Below are 24,709 nucleotides of genomic sequence, written 5' to 3'. Positions count from 1 at the left end.
ATCAATCAAACCATCTAACAGCTCTCAACTATCAACTTCACGTGAAGTCGACTGCACTTGAGTTTTCACCGACAAACTATGTTGGTGAATGTACATATTATTAGGGAACAGTTGGATTCTGTATTGGTATATAACAAGTATTTATGCATTGCAATATACAATCCAAATATGGATCGCATTGTTGGGGTGACGGTGGGATCACATGCCAAAACCAATCTCTATTATTCTTGTGACTGCTTAGTGCATTAGACAGAACCAATTGATTGGTTTGATTTGGTTTAGGTCGATTTGTTTATGGTCTAATTAAATCTAATTTGTTTTGATCAAATTTAGTTTGACTTGGTTGATTTTTTTTATAGACACTGAGGTATAAAAGTCCAAAAAATAAAAAAGAAAATTAGACGAAAATTATTTTAGAGAAAGCAGTTTTAATAAAGTCTGCATAAAAACTTTACAAAATACACGAGAGAATAAAAAAAATAACATTTCAACTGGAACTCATATTCTTGTCATATTAATCTATGAGGAGTGTTAGGGGGCAGCAACTTTTGTGATTTGTAGCTATCAAGTAGTCATCAATGATGATTTTAATGGTGTGAGATTTCATCCAATGATTTATTTTTCTTTTGCTAGCTGGTCAAAATTTAATAAAGTTGCTGCCCCCTAAATTTTTCCTTAATCTATTTACACAAGAGTTTCCTTCTCAAAACTCATGACTCGATTGAATTAGTAGGTTTGATTTTATTTATTAAATCCAATCTTAAATCAGAAATTCATAAATTCATAATTGTGAATCATCTCTCTGCCTCAATGGCTAAGATAACTTTCTTTTATAACAGCTACTCAGCTAGCTAAATTACTTAATTATTTCTCTCAAGTATGGACTATGGAGTCTCAACAAATTATCCTTCAACACATGATATCATCCTCTCAACATAGCTACTGTGTGTGTCTAGGTTCAATAGCTATTACTATTCGCATCTATTCCCATTTTTGCAAACGGGGGGTAATTGTACTCATCATCAATTTATATCATATATGGATAACAATTTATTGTATTCTTTTTCTCATGGTCCAATATTGTATTCTTTTTCTGTTGTCTCTTTCAGTTACATCCAAAACTAGAGCTCTCCTTTCTTTTGGTCTTGGAACTAGAGTTCTCTTTTGAGCACAAACATCATACAAAACATTCATGCATGGAGCAATCTGACCTTATGATTATTATTCACCAGTGTTATGGGCTTAACCCTAGGCCCGAACACGGGAATTTCACTAATCGGTCCAAGAAGAAAGAATTTTTGCGCTAATAAAGAATGATTGAAAATTTGTTTTACAAATTTTTAGAGAAGGCAATAGATATGTCGAGTGGTTGGCAAAAAAGAGTGTAGAATTATAGGAAAATTTTTTATTTTGGAATAACCCTCCTCTAGAGCTAATCAGAATCCTTTATGAGATCACAGAGGAGCCTCTTTATCTCGAGTAATTTGTATCTAATTTTTGTTAGGGGGTATTTATGGATTAAATTTGATAGTCATATATGCGATGTTTATCTGAATATAATTCACAAATTATGAATATTAATTGATCCGCAGGATTATCAGATCAAATTGCGAATTTTAGGTAGATATCCGCATATCTGCAGATTCACAATAAATAAATAAGTAAATAAGTAAATATTTTTTTTATATTATATTTCAACTAATAATCATTATATATATTGTATTATTTTATTTTTATTATTTAAAAAAATATGTTTAATATATTTTAGGAGTAAACATGTTTAAAAAAATTGAAAAAAAAAATTTATTGATATTTTTGAATAAAAATAAGCTTTTTAAAATATAGTTATGTTTTGCGAATATATCCGATTCCGTAAATGTGCGGATTGGATTGGATCGGATCCAAGCTAAAAGAAGCGGATATTAGATCCAATTCAATTCTATGATATTACTGTGGATCAGATCGAAATTTTGACCATATCCGATTCGATCCAATCGATCTGCGTTTACCTCTAATTTTAGTTGTTTTTTTTTTTAGATTTTTTAAGTTCTATTTCAATACTAAAAAAAGATCAACAAAGAGCAATTCTTATGGAATTTTGGAGATTTAAAACTCTTAGGTCTACCTAACTTCTAGAAACTAAAGGAAGAAAATAAAGATAAATATGCAAGTAATTAACTAAACTCCCCATTAGACAAACTACTATATAAAAAGAAGTAATTTGTTTGTCAAGTATGATTTAATATTCCTACACTTAAAAAAATCTAGTCCAATTCGATTCCTATCCAAGTACTTCATGAACAACAAACAAGATGAATACCTGATTTTTAACTCTAAAAGAATATTTGTTATGTATCTTCAAGCATTGTGGAATTAACCCACATTTTAATTAAACAGCATAAAGAATCTTTCAAGTAACATAATATTCATGACATTTTAGGAACAATGTCTATTGAAATAATATTGAATTGGAGAAAAATAAATAGGGGTGATTTATGATAAATCAAATCGCATAATCAAAACCATTATAAACAGTCCTCCCTTTTTTCTACCATTAAAAAGCCATATATTTTACAATATGTATATTGGTTTTTGGGTCTGCGATAATATATCTGTTTTTTTAGTCACAAAATCCACAGCAGCCCAAAATAAATGAGTTTGGGCCAATACTACATATGAAGAATTTGACCAACTTCAACGTCAGTCACATCACATGTCTGTTATAGTTTCTGTCATCAATTATTACCAGCTTTAAATTCATGTTTCTGCCGTCCAAAAAAAGGAAAAAATACAAACTAAAATTAAGGTATTTTAAGGTTATTATTAATGAAAATTGTTAAATTTTTTATTTTAATAAATATACAATAAAACATTAAAAAATTTAAACGTTAAATCTTTTTATAATTTTTAATTAATAATTTTGATATGTACCTTTATTTTGAGCTTAATTTATAAAAAAATTAATCTTTATCTTTGTTCTAATATGTATCATCATGTATATTTATTTATTGATTTTAATACCATCACTTAATAATTACTTTTAAAAATTTATTTTTAATTTTTGTTTATATTTTATTTTTTATTTTATAATAGTCTATATAAAAAAGAGTTATATAGTAAAAATTGTTAATAAAAATTTTTAATTTAACATACATAATTTTATATGTATAATATCTATAATTTTAAACACATAATATCTATAATTAATGAGTTAGTAGTGATTTATTATTATGTATTATTTTATTTTTCAAGTCACAAACTAACAATTTAAGATGTTTCGATTTTTGTAAAATGAATTGAGGTGATTTGAGATATTTTTTAAGATTATTAATAATATAAGAATTTAAATTTTTTATTTAAAAAATATATAATTATAAATGTAATAATGAGAGAGATTTTTTTAGAATTTGATTCATATTAAATTTGAGATTAACTTTTGATATAATTAAATAAAAAAAATTAATTATAAAAAAATTAATTATATCAGTTAAATTAAACGAATAATTTACACCTTTTTATAAACGAGCGTGTTATTAATCATATATTTTTGTTTATTATTTGTGATTCTAATCACAATATTTAAAGGAAAAGTATAGGGGGCATCAACTTTGTTAAATTCTGGTCAATATATAACCAGTAAAGAAAAATGAGCCATTGGATGAAATCTCAGACCAATCTCAAACCATTAAAACCATTATTGATGACTATTTGATGGCTACAAATTACAAAAATTATTGCCCCTAACATTCCTCATATCTAAATATAAATGTACTTAACTGAAATAAACAGAAAATTAAATACCACAAGGCGTACATAAACGTACACTTGTTGTGTCTATGTATTTTATATATATTGAGGCTTTCAAAACCGTAGCAGAGAAGCAAAATAAACAAAAATAAAACATATAGTTTATGCATTCAGGTCCCTGGTTGAGTTTGATTAACGTTACCATATGCATGCTTCAAATGAGGTCAAATATCTCAAAGTGTGAAATCAAGGAAAATATGTAGTTTATTATTTATGTATATATAGCCAAGGCTTCTTGTGGTTGAGTTACATCAAAGTTACCATGCAAACTTCAAATCAAGTCAGTTGTCTCTGCAAACTGTGACTTTGGTTAATTTGATCACTTCATAACAAACATAATTATTGTACCTTAATATGCAAATAAGCTAATTAAGTTTCTTAGAAGTAGTCATCACTTTAATTTATTAAAATAATTAATATGCAACGGAACAAATAAACAAACATTATTATTATTGCATTGCTTAGTATGTATTATTTTATTTTATTTTTCATCATCACCAACTAACTGAAATTTCTTAATCATGCAACTGGCTAGAACAGTAGAACTGTATCTCAATGCCCGTGCTGCAAACTTTGGACAAAGGTGACAGAATCTGGCTTCTGGCACCACAATTATTTTGAGGTTTAATTTGATTTACGACCAAGCTAAGGTTGTTTTTGTTGGTTTACAAATTAGGATTTGTCAACAAGCAATCAAGTGAGATTAATTAAAATGCAATCTGAAAAATGATGCAACATTGCACAATGTGACAGAATCTAGGTAGCACCATATACCACGTTAATAATCATTATTAATTTGTTATTAATTTATATCGAACAAGCCGACGGTTACCGCTGGTACTTAATCACTATAACACATGATGAATACAATACATGCTTCATGCCAATTTAATTTCTTAATAATAATAAAATATATACAAAAGTTAATTAATATGCACATTTTCCCAAGCACACACCTATACCATAAGGTCCTTAGTTTAAACATTTTATCAAAGTAAGAGTTTGTAAAGTAATAAATAAATTTGTCTCTATATGAAAGCATCAAGTTCTAGCAATGTTAAAAAATACTATTATTATATATATTATGTGTACACTAAAATCAGCTATTAAAATTAATTATTAGTATAAAATATATATTAAAATATAAATATATATTAAAAATAAGTAAATTACATATATATTTATATATAAATATATTAGTGATTAATTTTAATAATTAATTTTAATATATAAATAATATTTTTATAAAAAATATTCATGAAAGATAAGCAAATTCAGTAATCGCATTTTTATAATAAGATTTAAATAATAATTAAATATAAGTTTGTGTCCCCTGTGTATTTTTGTACCAATGACAACAACTAACCAAAAACATAGTTTAAGAGGTACAGTAATTCATGTATGTGCACGTTGAACTAAAAAGTATTGTAAGTTTTTTTTTTTTCTTATAATATATTAATTAAAAAAATGGTATTTGGATAATTTTACATATATATATTGTATTTTTTATGATATAAAAAAAATGTTATCTTGTTTATTTTTTTCATCAATTATTTTTAATATAAAAAATATACACAAAGATAATACATTAACAATACTTTTAATTAAGTAGCAAATTCCCAATATTTTATATGTTACCTGTACATATACTCTCCATTGTAATTAATACTAGCTAACGTCCTCTTCCCTGCCTAACTTTTTTAATTACTTTTGTTCGTATTATATCATATAAATGTGTTTTACCCCTAAGAAACTAAAAAGAAGACAAAAGCAAATGCGAAGTGAATAATGACAATGAACTATCTTTTTTCAGTCAGATAATGTTTTTTCTTTTTTCATTTTTTGTATTTTCTCTTAATTATTACTTATTCACACGATTTATTATCATACTTTTTTTAGAAACAATTAGTCAATAAAATAATAAATTAATTAATTAATTAAAAACAAATATTTATTAATTATTTAACTTAAAAAAGTTTGTTTTCATCACTAAATCAATTATCTATATACAATACAATTAAAATATAAAATATATATTTAAAATAAAATAAATAATATATACTTATATGTAAATATATAATAATTAATTTAATAACATTTTTTTTACAAAATCAATTATTATATAAATGTATCATTTAATTTATTTTTAATATATATTTTATACTAATAATTAATTTTGATGGCATAATTTAATATACATAATTATTTTCTTATACACATAATATTTTTTATTATATAATTTATTGAGTATATATTTAAATAGCTTATTAAGAAATGTTGTATTAGACATTTTTGTTTCTTCAAACAATATTTATTATATTTTTAAATTTTATAAAAATAAAATATATATAGATCTTTTTATCACATTTTTTAAGATCTATTTATCTAAATAAAAATAATAAATCTGATTAAAGTATGGACTTATATATTTAATTTTTGTAAATTTTAAGAACCTCAATGTAATAAAATTTTCTTAAAGTGAAAACGTCCGACGCAAAATTTCTGAAAACCTATTTGCAGGGTTTTTATTCTTTGTATTATAATACAAGTAGTGTTTTCTAATAATGCGAAAATTTAGTGTATTTTTATTTTATATGGATACTATAAATTTGAGGGTCAAATATGTGTTTTTTTTTTAAAGTTTACAAATTTAAAGGTTAGATTTATATTTCAACACTGAAAATTTATTTTAAATAAGCAAATCAAACCTTCTTATTTGAGTTTTTTAAATTTTTTTTGTTTTTTTACCCGAAATCAACCCTCAGTTTTTTACCTCACCAAAAATCGACCCTTAATTTTTTACCTTCACCTAAGATCAGACCCTCAATTTTCTACTCTCACTCAAATATGAGCCTCCCATTTATAATTTTTAATTAAAAAAATATATCTATATCCATAAAAAACACACCAACTTTTTATAATTGTACATAATACATTCCTCAAATCCATTACCAAAAAAATGAGCCCCTATTTGGATATATAATCTAATTTTTATTTGTTAATTTGTTTTTGCTTAGCAAGGAGCCCCTTAAAAGCCTTTTATCACCCTACAAGAAGGGTTTATTATTAGTCTATAAACTATTATAGCTGTTTTCCAAACCCTTCTTTACTGTCACCTCTGTTACCACACACACACACCCCACTTCCCTCTTCTTTCTCTTCTCTCCTAACCCCCATTATTTACTTTCTCTGACACATCCATCTTCTTCTTCAGCTACTACCATTTTCTCTTTCTTTCATTCACACTAGTCCTCATGAAAGAAGTAACAGTGGAAGCAGAAGGTCACCACCATGGAGGAGGAGCAGCACAAGGTGGAGGAGGAGGAGGAGGAAGGAGTGGTAGCACTACAAGTGGGTCTTCAAGGCCAGACCTTCAGAACAGTGCAATGAAGATTCTGAGAGCAAGAGACGGTTACAACAACTCCAACAACACCAACAACAATAACGGAACTAGTTATGAGGAAGTTGGAGAGAAGCCATCAAGATTTGAAGTGTTTGGATGGTATCTTTATGAGTTCTGTTTCTACTTTGTTCAAACCGTAGTCGTTCCAATTCTCTTCCCACTCATAATAAGCCAGCTACAACACTTGCCAACTAACTCACTCCAACAATGGAACAAGAACCACCAAGACCTACACTGCTCCCAAAAGGAACTTCACTTGTGAGTCCCTATATTTTTTTTATTTATTTTTAAAGTCAAGTTTTTTTTTTTCTTTTTTAAGTTTTTCTAGAATTTTTTTTATATAATATTTCACTCTCAAAAGTTAATTTCAATTTTTTTTGGCTACTTAGTAACTTTAAATTGTAGGTTTTTTTTTGTCAATGACTAATAGCTCGAATGTCATCGTCTTTCCATACTCATCTAAGAGGTCGTGAATTCGAGTCTTCATATCTTTGGTAAAAAAAAAATTTGTAGTTTTTTTTCCCTTTTTTATTTTTTCCTAGTAGAAGTACAATATGTGGATTTTAATTTTAATTTTAATTTTAATTTTTAATTAATTAACCTTCATTTTATCTTGAGGGAATGATGTTTGTTTTAGTTGGTCAAAAAAAATGGTTGCTTTTGTGTATCATGTTATGCAGTCTTTGATCTAAACTAGGTTATGAGTCTTGGGTGTTTCAAAAAATTTCAAATGGGTTTGGTGGTTATGGATGATGGTAATGAGAGGAGGGGTTAGGTTGAAAGGAAAAAAAAAAGGGAATTTTTTTTATTTTTTTTGTTTTTGGGGTTTTGCTTTCTCAAAAAAAAAAAAGGAAAAAAGAAAAGAAACTATTAGGAAAACAAGCTTTATAATAAACCAAGCATAGGGTTCCATTAGAGTGTGTATTTATTTATTTATTTTTTAAATTCTTTTGGGTCCGGTTCCATTATAGTTCGCAATCATGAAAAGCCGTGTCCTTATTGTGGCTCTCTTACAATGTTACTTTACTCTCACTCAAGGGTTAAGATTCCCTTTTTTTTTTTTTCTTTCTATCAAATGGGTACCCTTCATATCCATATCCACCGGACATCAACCTTATTTATTAACTATGCTTCTATCTCCACCCTTTGATGCACAAAGAAAAACAGAACCTATTCTATCTCTTACTCTTAAGTCTTATCCCTTCCCAACCCAAATTATTGGAAAAAAAATAAAAAGGAAAATTAAGAGAGAGAAAAATAAAAGGAGTAAAAAATCTATGCTTTCCACCTAGGGAGTATAAAAGCCTTTGTCGGACTCACCCAAAAGTCTTCGGGTACCCTTTTGAATATTTATGATGAAATATAGTGTCCTCAACGGTAAACTTATGTTCAACTTAACCTTAATTAAGATTAGTAGTTTAGTATAGAGTATTATATATTAAAAAATACTATATATATATGGTATTTCACTTTATTTTCTTAGGCATGGAAGAAAAAAAATTTAAAGTAGGTGCTTTAATTATGAAGTTGCAATTTGTGAATTCTTTTTGGCTTTTTGAAAGCAATGAGGAAGGCCACATGGTTCGTTAAATAATTTGTATGGAGTGATTGTCGCCATTTATCTCTCGCTTTGTTTGTCATTTTATATTACAGCATGCAATTTAAAGTGCCGACAACATTAAACTGTTTCCATTACATATAACTTTTTAACAAACTCAAACGGCTCTACACGCTTTTATATATTTTTATTTTCGCTTTATCTTCCGGTACAGTACTAACTTCTAACAACTATTTCACTTTAAGTAAAATAGTACATTACAAAAACTATGGTAAAAATTCGGAAGATTTGATAGGTTTGACTAAATTGTTATCTAACGACTTTCAGCTATTAACTTCAGGAGACTGATAATGTTAGAATGTGGTGAAAATTTTCAGGTATATCAAGCTCACAAGTAAAACAATTGGTGGATCGAGTTACTCTGCTTTGGAATGGGCATCAATTGGTTGGGCTACAGGCTTGGCATTGGCTGTTCCAATCCTAGGATTCCTGTCCTTCCACCTTGACGGCCACTTCCCAAAGCTCATCACGGCGGCTGCGACTGGCCTCGGCGTGTTCTTCTGCCTGCCGGCCGGATTCTTCAAATCCACAGCCATCTTCATTCCGTACATTATTGGCATTGTTGCGGCCAGCACGGTGGCTAGCGCGGCGCACACGCAGCACCTAGGACTAATGATCCGCGCCTTCACGGGACCATCCCTGAAGAGAAGCCAATTCTCAATAAGGCAAGGTGTGTCTAGCTGGCTGAACCTTTATGGCACGGCGGCCGGGTGCTTAGGCGCAGCCTTGATTTCGGCCTTCATATACCATATGATCGGCGAACTGAAGATCACGGAGCGCGATATAATGAGCCTGTGGGTTGTGTCAATCTTCAGTGGGCTAATTTGGCTTGTTGGGATCTTACACATCTTCACAGCCTTAGATAGGACAAGTGATTCCATCTCATTCTCGTCGAAATTCCACCCGTTTTCGATCTTCAAATACCCTCACGCGATCGGAGGCCTAGCCGGGGTTTTCCTCTCATCATTCACCACAATGTCGATTTTCACCGGGGGAGTGCTGTTCATAGTTGGAGAGCTATGCATCAAGCCACTTCACTTGCTCTTGTTCTGGCTAACATATTTCCTTTTCCCTCTTGTGTCTCTACCACTGCTCCAACCAATGCAGCATCTAATTAAGATGAATTCGGTTAAATTGCAAATTGTGGGATTCTTGTTGTCCCTTTTCGCCTCCGGCTTCGGATTCTACTTTGGCCATAGTCACTGGAAATGGGGCCATTTGGTGGTATTCGGCGCGATCCAGAGCACGGCTGCAGGGATTTTGCATGCCTTTGGGAGGGTATTGGTTTTGGATTGTGCTCCAACAGGTAAAGAGGGTGCATTTTCGATATGGTATGCATGGATGAGAGCTGCCGGATTATGTGTGGGATTCACAGTTGGCTCGGTGGCGCCTGGACACATTAGAACCTCCTTTGGGGCTGCATTTTGCACAGCCATTGTTGCCATTGTTGTGCTGCTTTTTGGAAACATTAGTGACGTTGGTGGCGCTGCTGCGGCCGGTCATGTCAAAGACGACCTTGACAGAGGCTCCCCGGTCCCTGACACTAAAGAATCGTCGCGCGTCTGACGGAGGAGGAGGAGGAGGAGGAGGAGGAGTTAGCATTGGACTAAATAACCTGGGACTGAATGGATGGATGGATCATGGTTTTACATCTTCAGTGTTTTTAACCTTATAATATTCTTTGCAAAATATGATGATGATGATGATGATGTTTGGTGCATGCAAGAGTTAAAGAGATTTCATTGTATGATTATTGATTTTGGGATATGTATTTTTAGTAGTTAGTGTTTGTTTGGCATGCATCTGTTTTTGTTTTGTGTTTTGAGTTGAGGATTTCAGCTTCTGGCCTTGTGTAACTGTGTTATAGTGTTTGGTCATATTTTCTCTCTTTTCACATCATTTTCTACATTATTTAACCCCTTCATACACCACTCATTTCTTCTCTTTCATTTTCTAATTAACGGATTTAAAATTTGGTGGAAACTCAGGTGCAGTCGATTTCACGTGAGAGCTGTTAGATAGAAATTTAGTCAAATCATCTAATCGCTTTTAGCTATCAACTTCACGACTTCACGTGAAGTACCGCTTTTAGCTATCAACTTCATGTGAAGTCGACTAGCTGTTAGATAGAAATTTAGTCAAATCATCTAATCGCTTTTAGCTATCGACTTCACGTGAAGTACCGCTTTTAGCTATCAACTTCATGTGAAGTCGACTGCACCTGAGTCTTCATTTTAAAATTTATAAAACGATGAAAATAATGTTAACAACTTTAGTGCTATTTCATTTCAGATAGAATGAGTAACTACTTATTAATATTATGGTAAAAATTTAAGTGTAGTTAATTTTATGTGAATATAATAATTGAAAATCGTTATTTGATTATTGCTTCAAGACTTTAAATACAGCAAAAATTAAACATTTGAGACAAAAAAAATTATATTCTCTTGGTTTTTTTCCCTTTCTAAATATGAACAACTTATACGTTAGTCCTTTCAAAATAGAAAAAGTACATGTACATGTAAAACATCGCTTTTGATTTTTCGTGTGGGAGAGAAAAACGTGTATGATAATATAGTGTGAGGAGAGGGGTGTTTTATTTGACTGTGGGATGACATAAATCGGAGGCACCGATTTGTTTGCATTGTTTTGTTTTTTAAACAAACAATCACAAATCAGACGGTCCGATTCGGTCTGATTTTTTTTTAACAAATAAAAAAAAATAAAAACTACAAATCGTACCCTCCGATTTGGAGTTTAATTTTTTCTTCAAATAAATCGGATCCTCCAATTTGTAATTTATTTTTTTATCAAACAAATCGGACCATCCAATTTGAATAAAATACCATATAAAAAAATATCTAATTTTTTAATAATAATATATTACACATATATTTAATCAATGTAAAAAAAAATTAGCCGTAAAACATTAGTATAGTTTTTAAGGCTTTATTTGACAATAATTATTTCAAGATAAAAATCACGGAAATATTTCAACTGTCTTCATCTTTTTTACTTAAAAAAAATTATTTCTCTAAAAAATTAAAATAGTAAAATCAGATATTCATGTGTACGTCTTGAAGAATTAAACCATAAATTTTCTGATTGAATAGTTGGTATCATAATTGAGTAGCCCCACCACAACATTTAGACCAAGTCCACAAGGTTCTTAAAAACCATGTCCACACGTACCAAAAATATCACATGAAATAAAACTAAGACGAAATAACAGTGCCATTGAGGCATTGATGAAGTGCACAGTGAGCAGTGTAAACACAAGTTTATTTTATTACTATCTTTATCTATTTTTTCTTTTATTATCTTTATCTTTATTAGAACACTTGTATTTTGTTTGTACAAAAGGAAAAAATGAGAAAAGGTAAAGTAACACGAAACTGACGTCTTAGTTAGGTACGCGGTTTACGAATATGAAAAATCCGAATAGAAATTGATGAATATAATGCATTCACATTAAATTCGTTTTACTTTTGTACGCCATGTTCCCAGTACTAAAAAAAAGATATCTTACTTTATTATTTTACCTTATCCGAATTACTTTTAGAACATATCAGTGTATTTGTGTGAAATAATTATTAAAAATATTATTTGTACATTAAAATTAGTTATTAAAATTAGTCACTAATATATTTGTGTATAAATATATGTATAATTTAATTTATTTTCAGTGTGTATTTATATTTTAATATGTATTTTATATTGTGACTGATTTTAGTGTATATATAGTATTACTCAATAAGTATACGTTCTCAATGAACAAAAATTTCGGAAATAAGAAGCCATAATGGATAGTTCTAACTTGTAAGATTAAAAGATTATCAGTGTATTTAAATAGTTTGGTAATTTTTATCTAAATTTTTTGTTTATTCAATTTTAAAGTGTCAATATCTGAAAGCTAAATACATAATGTTATCCTTTGTTAAAAATTAGAAATAGTATTAGGTTTTTATAATAGATTTTTCGATATTACAAATTTGTGTTTCGTATTGATCTTGTTTATTTTCAAATAATAAACAAAGACAGCCTTATAGAAAGTGGCTGGAAATGCAACCAGATGAATGCTACTGAGGGCTATATATAAGAGTGGTCCTACCAAACGAGATGAAGAAAGAAAATGTGTAGAGAGAGAGTCTTGATAGTGCAATTTAGAGAGAAAAACCTTTTGACAGAGAAAAAACATACGTGGAATATGTAGGGGTGACAATTAAGCGAATAAGAATGGATTTTTGTCTTACTTGATTCGGTTTTATTTTACAATAATTCGCGTAGAATTCACTTCACTCTTATTCGTGAGGAATAAAAAGTTGAACCCTGATCCATCTTTATGGGTATTCGTTCCATCTTTATCCGTATATATAATTATTAAAATTTAATAAATAAAATTAAATTTTAAAATTTATATAATCATTATCATATATATAACATAAATTAAAGTAAAAATTTAAATATAATACTGTACTCTACCCTTGCGATCTCGGACAAAATCGAGTCATACCTCGACACGACTTATCATGAAAACGGCTCCATCCTAACAGAACGTTTCCCACAATCTCGCCACGAGATCGACCACGAAGATCTCGAATGAAAGCAGATGACTAATTCCACACTAACTGGGCTATAAATTGGGCACGGTACCGACGATAGAGGAGAAAGCAAATTCATTCCAATAGTAACATACTATCAAACAACGTCTCGATCATATAGGCACGCTTTTATTTAAGTGATTATTTTACTGACTTGGGCGTCGGAGTACCTTTTGCAGGTACCACGCTTGGGTCCGAGTTCACGAGGATATTCCCGGTTCGGTTCAAACTATCAGGCACACTAGGATTGACGTGAGGCCGACACATAGCTCGGAAGGAGTATCCTTGCTAGAACAAATACAATATTATTAATTATTTTACGTATATTACATATATTATATATATTATATATTAAAATTATATATATATCGGGACGAGTATTACTTAAATCCGATTCCATCCACAGAAAACTCGTCCCGCACCAGAACAGATAATTATCTCTCCCCAAGCTTTTAGTAACTTGGGTTATTAGCCTTATAAGCTTTTAGTTGTTATTTTAGTAACTTGGGTTATAGTGTTTTTCATTAGAGATATAAATTTAGGATACTGTTCGTACAAGGATTTATAGAATATAAGTCCTGTCCACATTCTTTTTAACAAATTTAGACCACGCAAAATTTAACCTAACAATAACAAATTCAGTCTATGTGGCTTAATCTGTATGGATTAGATCAATTTAAATACAAGTTCTTAAAATTTGTCTTTGATCTGACTTAAAAAGTAAGTCAGACCCTCTCCTCATTATTACCTTTACTTCGATGATCGCTATCCAAATAATAATTAATATAGTGTTATAGCTTTGAGGATTTGCATTGGTTCCGAACACCAATACAGAAGATATTTCTCTATCAGTTCGCTATCTAAATAGAAAGGATATTCAGACTCCAAAGAGCGGACCTTTATAAACATAGATTTGAAGTTTTTAAAAGAAGACTTATAAAAAAGGAAGATAGAACGGCCAGGAAAACTACTCAGAAAAACCCAAAGCCCTTTTCGTACCCCTTTTGATTGAAATAAAGAAAAGAAAACATTAAGAGAAGCAGGAAAATCCAGAAAATTCATCAGACATGCAAATGCATGCAAAAAGGCCCAGGAATTAGGATGTAACTGCGACGGAGCACAATTTAGCTGAGTTAAAACCTTACATTCAAAATCTGAAAAGGAAAACTTTACATGCAACTCAGACAAGCAAGGGACATACATATAAAAATAACCCCAATCCCTTCTCCTTTCATAAACTCTCTCCTCACAGGTACAAGGAAGAAATTCAACACGGACACCAGAACCTCCCCTAAAAAACTTTAGAGTTTCCAACTCACGAAGCGACTCGGCATCGCAATATGACGACGCACGAGTTTTTACATCAACGTGAACCCAATGATAAGGTCTTCTTTATTCACTTCGACAACTTTCAACTTTTCTTTCTCTTTTTCTTTGGCCATTTTTCAGAAGATAACAAAATAGAGGAGACAGTAAAAAGACGAGAAGACGATAAGAAGATAAGAAGACTAACCTCTAGAAGACATGTCTTTTCACACTTATGAAATTTTACAACTGAAGTTGTGGTTTGTGCTTTATCAAAAAGGAAACGGTAAATGTTTAATTACAGCCCACTACTTTAGTGGGAAAAAATAATAATGGCGCGCCCAATGTGAAACGATCCGGATCCAGTTTAGCCAAACAAAAATTTATTGCGGCTCAATTAACAATGTAAAATTTTTTAAACCATTTTTTATCTCTCTATTTTAAATTCATTTATTTTCAAAAACCCAAGCTTGAAACGCGCGTTGAGCTTAGGGGCTATAGTATTCCACCTCAAAATACTGAGGTATAACTCTACAAGGAAAAGCTCAACTTGCTGAATTACACTCCAACAAGTCAAGTTGGAGAGTTGTGTATTGTACCCCTGCAATCTCGGACAAAACCGAGTCATACCTCGGCACGACTTATCATGAAGACGGCTCCATCCTAACAGAACGCTTCCCACAATCTCGCCACGAGATCGACCACGAAGATCTCGGATGAAAGCAGACGACTAATTTCACACTAACTGGGCTATAAATCGGGCGCGGTACCGACGATAGAGGAGAGAGAAAATTCATTCCAACAACAACATACTATCAAACAACGTCCAAATCATAGGCACGCTTTTATTTAAGTGATTCCTTTACTGACTTGGGCGTCGGAATCCCTTTTGCAAGTACCATGCTCGGGTCTGAATTCACGAGGATATTCCAGTTCGGTTCAAGCTATTAGACACACACACACACACACACACACACCAGGATGAGTATTACTTAAATCCGATCCCACCCATAGAAAACTCATCCCGCACCACAACAGATAATTATCTCTCCCCAAGCTTTTAGTAACTTGGGTTATTAGCCTTATAAGCTTTTAGTTGTTATTTTAGTAACTTGGATTATAGTGTTTTTCATTAGAGATATAAATTTAGGATATTGTTCATACAAGGATTTACAGAATATAAATTCTGTCCACATTTTTTTTAACGAATTTAGACCACGCAAAGTTTAACCTAATAATGACAAATTTAGTTTATGTGGCTTAATCCGTATAGATTAGATCGATTTAAATACAAGTTCTTAAAATCTGTCTTTGATCTAACTTAAAAAGTAAGTCAGACTCTCTCTTCATTACTACCATTATTTCCGTTATCGTTATCCAAATAATAACTAATATAAAACATGGGATAACTTCTCATTTTAAAAGATTGGAAGAGAATAACTACCTATAATTCTCAAAAGTCATCTATAAAAAAAATAACAGTATTACATTACTACTTTATAAATATCTCATTACACATGTATTTTTTCCAATCCAATCTCACTACAAATATAATCCATTACTACCTATTGATTCGGTGTTATGTATTTAACGAAACAACTCCATTTATTAAGCATTAATAACAAATGTTAATCTGACGTAACTTGATAACAATTTACAAAGAAACATTACATGATCTGATAATAACTACAAAGGAAAATGACAAGATTTGATAACAGAAAGAAAAATTAGATGACTTAAGTACTTAACAACAATTTCAAAGGAAAATGACACGGCTTAGTCACAATTAGCTCGTCGATGGGGTGTTGGGACACACAAGTTTAGTATCCTCATGTTGTCTACACAAATCGCATCTCTTCCCAATTTGTTTTCATTGAGTGTCAAAAATCAGCGTCATTTTACTGTTGTCTAACGTGATAGGAGAATACTAGTTTATTATTCTATTTGTTGAGTTACGCTAGAAAGGAATTGCGGTACCACTCATACCATGAACTCAATCTTAAAAATCACAATAGTGTTAGTGTTGCAAGTGTGAGGAGTGTTGAAGTTAGTCCCACATCAAAGAAAGCATGGAAGAGTGAGGAGTTTATAAGATGAGAGACCCATTAACTTGACACCTTAAGGTTTTGAGTTGGATGTGGTGTCTTCTCATCTTATGTTCTCTCGCTTGATTCCTCCCCGAAGTCTCCCCGATTGTTGAGAGCTCCCCACGGTTGGCCCAACAAGTGGTATCAGAGCCGATGGTTTAATCGGTCTGGTTTTAAGGGGTATTCAAGGTGAAGCATCGAAAGTCTTCCCGGCAAAGGTGGTTCGGGCGGCGTGTCCCGCGGTATTTTGCGGCGGTGTGATGGACGAATACTCGTGGTGGTGGAGGAGCTAGAAAGAGGGGGAGTTTGTGCTTGATGTGGAGGCTCACACTTGAGGGGAAGTTAGTCCCACATCAAAGAAAGCATGGAAGAGTGAGGAGTTTATAAGATGAGAGACCCATTAACTTGACACCTTAAGGTTTTGAGTTGGATGTGGTGTCTTCTCATCTTATGTTCTCTCGCTTGATTCCTCCCCGAAGTCTCCCCGATTGTTGAGAGCTCCCCACGGTTGGCCCAACAAATAGTACAATTAAAATTTCATAAATCAAATCAGTATACGATATGAATATCAAAGATCACTTTAGAAATGAGTATATATTTAAATATGTTTTTAAGGAATTTTGCGTTGAATATTTTTGTTTTTAAAAAAAATAAATTTTTGACTTTTATAAAAGTAGATATATAAGTCTCTGTTATTTTCACTTAAACAAATAGATGTTTAAAAATCTGACAGAAAAATTTATATATCTTTTATAAAGTTTAAAGACTTTAACCTAATAAAATTTTTTTAAAGACAAAAATGTTCGATCCGAAATTTTGTAGGACTTATTTAAATATATATTATTCTACAAATTTAGTCTCGATATTTGACTTATATATTGCAGGCAATTTAGACTACAAGGTTTTTTATTTTTTTGGTTTAATTACTCTGTTGGCCTCTATAATTTCGTCAAATTTTTAATTAGGTTCTTATACTTTTTTTCTTTTAATTGGGTCCCTGCACCAAATTTGTTTTTCAATTGAGTCCCTATACTTTCTTTTCCTTTTATTTGAGTCCCTGTACAATTTTTTTTTTAGTTGGATCCTTATATAATTAAGCCAATTACTACTAAAAGGGACTTAATTGAAAAAAAAAAATTGGTACAGAAACCCAATTAAAACAAAAAAATATAAAGAACTAATTGAAAATTTCGCAAAACTAATAATTAAACCTTTTTTTTAAATCTTTTTCAATACAACATACTCACACACATTACACTACATTACATGGGTTCTTTTTTTTCACCAATGAGATTTGAACCCCGATGTGGTTATTTGGGAGGCACATAAGAAGTCACTTAAATCAAGCCTCCAAGGCCCATAAGGCCCACAAGGCCCATTCTTTCATCAGCTGAAAAAAAAATTCCCCAAAAAATGAAAGGCACAAACAAAAGCGTTTCGCCATTGCAGATTTTGGTTTCAGCTCAGAGAAGAAGTAGAAGTCGCCATCGCCAGAATCACGTTTCTCTGACACCATCAACAAACAATGATGCAGCGATGGTTGACCAAGCTACGCACTTTCGCCGTTAATTCGCCCCAGTCTTCTCCGCCACTTACACCAATTTTCCGGTGTCTCATCCACCACGCAACGCCGTTGCAATCCCTCCACCTCCCTGCTTCCAGCAATCTCACTTTCACTTCTCGTTCTCTCTTCAATTTCTCGTCTTCACCTCATTTCTCATTTTCTCGTCTCCCATCTCGTCTTTCTCCACTTTCTCCCTCCGTAAGTTCTTCATTTCCACAAAACAGCGAAAAATGTTTTTTTTCTTCCTTTTTTGTTTTAAATGATAACAGTGAAATTAGCTTCTTTTTATTTTACACATAATTAATAATATTATTATTGTAGTTGGTTCAAGTGCGGCATGTATCATCAAGGGAAAGGAAGCTGAAGAGAAAGCCAATGACCCCAGTCACTTCTAAGATTAAGAAAACTAAGATGAAGTCTTATTCGTGCGTGATTTTTTTATTTTTAATGTTTTATGTCATATTCTTTACAATTTAGAATTTCAAAGTTTGGATTTTTCTTTTGTGGGGTGTTTGGAGTGAGTGAGTCATTTTTGGCAATGCTGTGCAGGTCTTACAAGTTGAGGTTTCGAACATTGAAAGATGGAACCATCAGACGCTGGCATGAGGGGAAACGCCACAATGCTCATTTGAAGGTTGGCATATTTTATTTTATTTTATTTTTTATCATTTAGTTGGGTAGCTAGAATAATGCCTTAACTATTGATCCTTATGTGGACTGTGGTTGTTTTGTTAGGGTCTTCAATAGTTCTATTGTTCTGTTAGTGAAAAATAAATCACAATATAAAACTCATTCCCAAAATTGACATGTAACATTTCACGTTTCAAACACTATATTTGGACAAAATAGTAGAGCCTGTAAATTGAATTTTGTCATTAGGTTTTAGGACAAAATAGAAAAGCTTGTGTTTCCTTAGGAATCAGAGTTATGAAATTTGATTGAGCAATGAGATTAACTGTGGTTTGATAATGTCAATGTATCATAAAAGTTTGGGGGGAAGAAGTTTTCAAAATATAAAAATAGTGAATATTGACATCAGTGGTGTTTGTCCCACGTATGATGTATTGGATATAGGTCATTGTGATATTGTTGCATTTATCCCTGGCTAAACTTGTGATTTTATCAAAGCATTCAGAGCCCTGGATGTGGGCATGTACTTGTGATGGATGATGGTAAGCAATGTATACAATATTCCCTAATATCTCATAGGAGCTGTAATCTCCCCGATTGAGACTCGCTGTTACCATTGAGTGCTAGAAGCAAGTGCTGTGTGCAGTCTTTTCCCCATCATATACAAGGGAATGACTTGCAATGAAATGGTATGAGGAGGCAAGGAATTAAGTAGAACAAAACATGATAACCCAGTATTTTGTTTGTAGGATTCATGTCACTCTTTCTTTGACTACTAAACTCGGACACAGATTTGATGCTTTGAGTGGATTCCAATGTTCCACTCCCTCTTCTTAAATAACTCCAAAATGCCAAACTCTCATTTACATCCTTATAAACATAACCTGAGCTTCTAAACCTCATAGCTGCATTTTGGTCTGGCAATCCACACAAATGAATTGGCCCATGCTTCAATAACAATAAGAATCGTAAGTTCTGATCTTAGTTTCCCTACAGTGCACTTAAGCAGTCTGGTTTGGCTCTGGAGTTATACTCTCATATTCTCAGGGAGAGTGAGATATGATCAGAATCTGTACTTTCTATGAACCTGATTTTCAAGAATTTGTTACTCTTCAATTCTTTCATTGCAATGTCTGTCAATTCTTCTTCATTTTGATTAGGTGATGTAAAAGCATAGACACTCCACTTTGGGGCCATTGCATGTAGATATACGTATATGATCTAAGTTATTTTTGGTGACTTTGATACGTTGAAATAGGTATACATAAGGCCTTTGAAAAATTTCTCTTTTGTTCTCTTTTATTTATCACCCTCATCTTTTGGTATATGTACATAATTGGATTGAATTACTGCATCTAGATACAATTTGACTGGTTTATCTGGTATAATTGATGTGTGAGTGGCCATATACTATATTATGCATATCAAGTGCATTATTGCATCTCAGGAAATCAGGATAGTACATTTTCCTTGAAATTGATGAATTTGTTATATTCGATGCAGTCAAAGAAATCAAAACGCAGATTGAGAAAACCAGCCATTGTACCTGTAGCTTATGCCAAAGTTATGAAGAAACTGAGTTTTTGTGGTTAGAAAGCATAGTAAGTTGCTGCCAGTTACTGCAGAAAGTGGAATTTGTGGTCACATTCACATGTTGCTTTTTTAACTCTGATCATTTGTCCACTTTCACATGTTACGAATCTTTGTAGAATGAGCAATATTACGAAGCAATTTCTTTCTCATCTTGTTTTGCTGGAACTGTTAAGAGTTGAATGTGCCTATTCAAAGAGGCATTTTTTTTAGTAGACACATTGTTGTGCAATATTATTAACATGCTGTGGCTGATTGATTCTTTGTTGGAGTACATCCAATTTATTTTAAGCATAATAAAGTACCACAGAGTTGGATTCTTTAAGTTATTGACGGTTTTAGTGTATACAAGAATTTATAACGTGAACATTAGTTGATTTATATTCATGTTAAAAAAAGTTATTCAATTAAAGATTACTGCTATCTATAAATTACAAATTTAGAGACAAACATTATTTTATTGATTTTGTTCCATAAATTGAGTCACAAGGATATATATATATACATATATATGTTAAATAACTTTTATTTTTCCAAACATGACTAAATACACAAGACAATTTAATGATCAACACATAATATCGCTCAGCACATTTGCTCCCAATAAAAGATATGACATTGTAAGGAATAAGCACAAGAAGTTCCAAGTATGATCCATGATCTAAGTGCTAACTATTTCACCCAGAGCCAGCAATTGCAAGCAAACTTTGTCTTGCTGCTGGAATTGTGCAAAATAAAGATCCAAAAATGCCAGTCAAAGCATAAGCGATGGCACTAAACGGGAGCGCCTCCGGTTCCTCTGCTGATAATGCCGCTGTCGCCAGCCCATGGGAACTGTACACATTGTTTTCATTGCAAGCAACATAAGCATCTAAATTGTATTCGCTCGAATGCATAGTATTGTATCCGATACACTACGATACGTAAAAATACAAATACGGAAATATCTGTTAAATAGAAAATGTATATTCATACATGATATTGAATATATAGTTAGAATGAACAATCTTATATAAAAAAATCTAAAGCAGCATAACTGAAGTATTTGTGCACCATATTAAGGTATATCATTGAAGAAGAATGTAGTTAGTCATTTGAATGGTGTATTTCTTGAATCATTAACAGTGTGTCATTGATCATTAACTTATTCAGGTCAATGAAGTTGCATAGATGCAGTTTCTTATTTCAACCGAATGATCTATGTATTGTGGAATTTACCTAGATGCAGCTGCTATTCCTCGAGCAATTGGATCATGAAGGCGGAGTATATTAAGCGCTGATTGCACGAAATTTGCTCCAATCAAACCAGTTACAACAACCACAGCTGCTGTGAGAGCTAAATTGGCACCTGCAGATACCATGACAAATTTTCAAAGCTGGAAATTGTTTATCTTTTGCTTGAATTGAACAAATTAAGGCCAAGCAACTGTGTAGACAGAAAATCTACCTTCGAAAAGTGACACGATGTTGAGTGCCAATGCGACCGTTATACATCTGGGTAGAATGGACACAGTTAGTGATGGCTCTAATGCAACTAGACGTCCAACAATGGCAGTTGAGTACAATGAGAATAGTGTAGAGACAATGACAGAGGTGAAAATCTCAGCTGCATGCCTTTTCATAAGCTGAATAAAATACATTAGAAAAACTGTTAATTGATGGCTTCCCCATTTTTGCATATCAAAAAGAACATGCTGAAATGTTTTGTTGCATTATGGGATTTATTCAGTGAAAACCGAGATGGTCACCGTTCTTTGTTTGAACATAGAGAAAGCAAAGGAAAGAATAACAGGTCCTAAAAATTCCAAAAGAATGTCACCAGCTCCAGGATCAGATGATGACTCTGTAAGGTAAAATCCTGCAATATTGAAAGAAGAATAACAAATTCACAACATAACTAGTTCATTATGTAGTTTCAACTCAGCTAAACAAAAAGAAAGCCATTTAAGGTATGTTTGGTTGAGGCGTAAAAATGGCCTGGAAGTTTTCGCGGATGAATTTATGTGAAGTTACAAAGGGAGCTCATCCATGGACCCTAAACCTTCAACCAAACATATCTGTATTGTCAAAATTTCAACTATACCTAGAGCAGCATCATACCCCTGCTTGGACAGCAAACCAAAAGCGTAAGCCACTAGATTGGGAAATATTAAGGAGAATATTACTGGATGGAAGATCATTTTCACCTTTGATGGCAATCTGGAAACAAAGTTGCAACAAAGGGAAAAAATAGTGGTTTATGTTGTAGACTATAGAGTGCTAATAGCATTTTCTATAGGAACATCTCACTTTCTTTGCCATATAATTTCATCAGACAAAGTCAACATATATATGCAGTAACGAAGAGGAATCATTTACCCGGAGCCAACAATGTAGCCTACTACTGTGGATGCAAGATAGAACAAAAAGCATGTTCTGGCACCTGTCCCAAGTGCTGTTGGGAAAAGCAATGCCATGATGAAGGATATAAGGAAAACCCCAGTCCATGACCACAATTCAATGGAGGAGAATGGAGGGGGCTTTTCCATAGGCTCAGGATCGATCATTTCGGTCTTCACAGCCTTTCTTACAGCTATAGCTGTAAAACCAGAAACAGAAAGTGTAGCCAGCCATCCTCCAACTGCACAGTATTAACAACTCTCACCATTACAAAGTAAACAAAAACATCAATTACACAAACAAATCTACATGAAACCAGGAATTTTCGCTTTGGTCCAAACTGTGTTCTTTTCAATTCTTATTTCACCCTACAACCATCCTTAATCCAATTAAAACCCCACACTTTCTCCCCGGATATAACTTTATTCTAACCATAACAAGAGTTTAACCAGTTAACCGAACGATAGAAATGAAAGATTTCAATTGGAGCAGATTTTCAGATTTTAATAACCAGCTAAAATGCACTAAAGTACTAAATTCAAAACAGCATAGCAGTTTGCACTGAACCGAAAGAGTGACGTAATAGAGAATAAAGTATATGCTGAATCATCTTAGACCTTTAAGTCTTTATACATTTATAATTCTTAATTACATTTATAATTTGTTGACAAATCCATCATTGAATTTTATAAATCCTGTGTGTATATAATGTTAAATTATGAATTGCGAATATAAGTAAACACTAGATTATACTAACAAGTGATTCAGCATGAACATTAATCTAAATTAACATCTATTAAAAAAATTATAAAAATAAATAAATAATTAAACTAAGGAAATATGCAAACGCTACCTATAATACAGCAAATTTTGATGGCAGAAGAAGCTGGAATATCTCTAACAGAAATAGGTAGCACCACCAAGTAAGGAACATAGAACAAAGGTAACCATCTATTAATAAACATAACCCCAGGATCAAAGAAATTCAAGAAGGCCAAAGCTGCAAAGGGATTAACATAATCAAGCACCATCAAAACTGCGAATATGCAGAACATGACAAACAAAGCACTAGGGAACTCAAAGGAAGCTGCTTGGAACACTTTCTTGAAACAGAAATCAACACCGAGGAAGAGAACCAGTGGAACAACCCAATTGAGCAGCCTAAGAACATGAAGACCCAAAGTTCGGATCAAAGGGGAAGAAGTGGAGGACCCAGTTGAGGGTTCAGCTTGTTTTGGCAAAAGTTGCTGCCTTTGGGTGTTTTGTGGGGTGCCCATTTGGAATTGAGTGAGAAAGAGTTGATGGGTGTGGCTTATGTGAGCGAAAGGAGAGGGCTTTTGTGAGGTTTGGAAGAAACGAAGGCCATTGAAAGAGAAAGAGAGAATGTCTCAGTGAGAACATGTAAAAGGAGTAAATGTAAAATGATTGGTCACGGTGATAGATGGCAGCCATTGAAGGAAGGAGACGGGTGTTGAATGAAGTTTCGGCTATGAAAAACGAGTTACTACTGGTCATTTGGATGATGCAATCATGTCATGTTGTATAAAGACAATAAATCCGTGGGGCGTGGGACATACTCAGATGATGTTGATCTTAATTCTTACATAGCGGTGTTAGAGAGAGGGTTGTTTGAACTTTGTTGTCTCGAATTTAGATGCTTTCAAGTGAGAAAAATGAGTAAAGTGGTAAAGTAAAAATGAATTATTATTAATTTTATAATTTTTA

General features: G+C 32.2%; 3 protein-coding genes across 3 annotated transcripts; 2 read left to right on the top strand and 1 right to left on the bottom strand.

Annotated features, from left to right (window-relative positions):
• Window positions 1-6,795: 6,795 nt before the first annotated feature.
• Window positions 6,796-10,727, top strand: LOC107642384 (uncharacterized). The gene is made up of 2 exons (XM_088488662.1): window positions 6,796-7,468; window positions 9,146-10,727. The coding sequence occupies exons 1-2, from the start codon at window positions 7,062-7,064 to the stop codon at window positions 10,392-10,394; spliced, it is 1,656 nt and encodes a 551-aa protein (XP_088344788.1). The 5' UTR covers window positions 6,796-7,061; the 3' UTR covers window positions 10,395-10,727.
• A 7,516-nt stretch (window positions 10,728-18,243) lies between these two features.
• On the top strand, window positions 18,244-20,934 carry LOC107642383 (Ribosomal protein L35). The gene is made up of 4 exons (XM_016345718.3): window positions 18,244-18,583; window positions 18,707-18,810; window positions 18,935-19,019; window positions 20,519-20,934. Exons 1-4 carry the CDS (start codon window positions 18,347-18,349, stop codon window positions 20,606-20,608), a joined length of 516 nt encoding a protein of 171 aa, XP_016201204.1. The 5' UTR covers window positions 18,244-18,346; the 3' UTR covers window positions 20,609-20,934.
• A 109-nt stretch (window positions 20,935-21,043) lies between these two features.
• On the bottom strand, window positions 21,044-24,626 carry LOC107642382 (plastidal glycolate/glycerate translocator 1, chloroplastic). Its single transcript, XM_016345717.3, has 7 exons — window positions 23,838-24,626; window positions 22,964-23,225; window positions 22,689-22,804; window positions 22,354-22,463; window positions 22,053-22,230; window positions 21,824-21,953; window positions 21,044-21,439 (listed from the first exon to the last, which is right to left on the bottom strand). Exons 1-7 carry the CDS (start codon window positions 24,259-24,261, stop codon window positions 21,283-21,285), a joined length of 1,377 nt encoding a protein of 458 aa, XP_016201203.1. The 5' UTR covers window positions 24,262-24,626; the 3' UTR covers window positions 21,044-21,282.
• Window positions 24,627-24,709: the final 83 nt, after the last annotated feature.

The sequence above is a fragment of the Arachis ipaensis genome, chromosome B5 (assembly GCF_059453495.1).
Source record: "Arachis ipaensis isolate K30076 ecotype BB chromosome B5, ASM5945349v1, whole genome shotgun sequence".
Classification (NCBI taxonomy): domain Eukaryota; kingdom Viridiplantae; phylum Streptophyta; class Magnoliopsida; order Fabales; family Fabaceae; genus Arachis; species Arachis ipaensis.
Note: the sequence above shows the minus strand (reverse complement) of the source record. Positions and strands in the feature narration are given on the sequence as shown.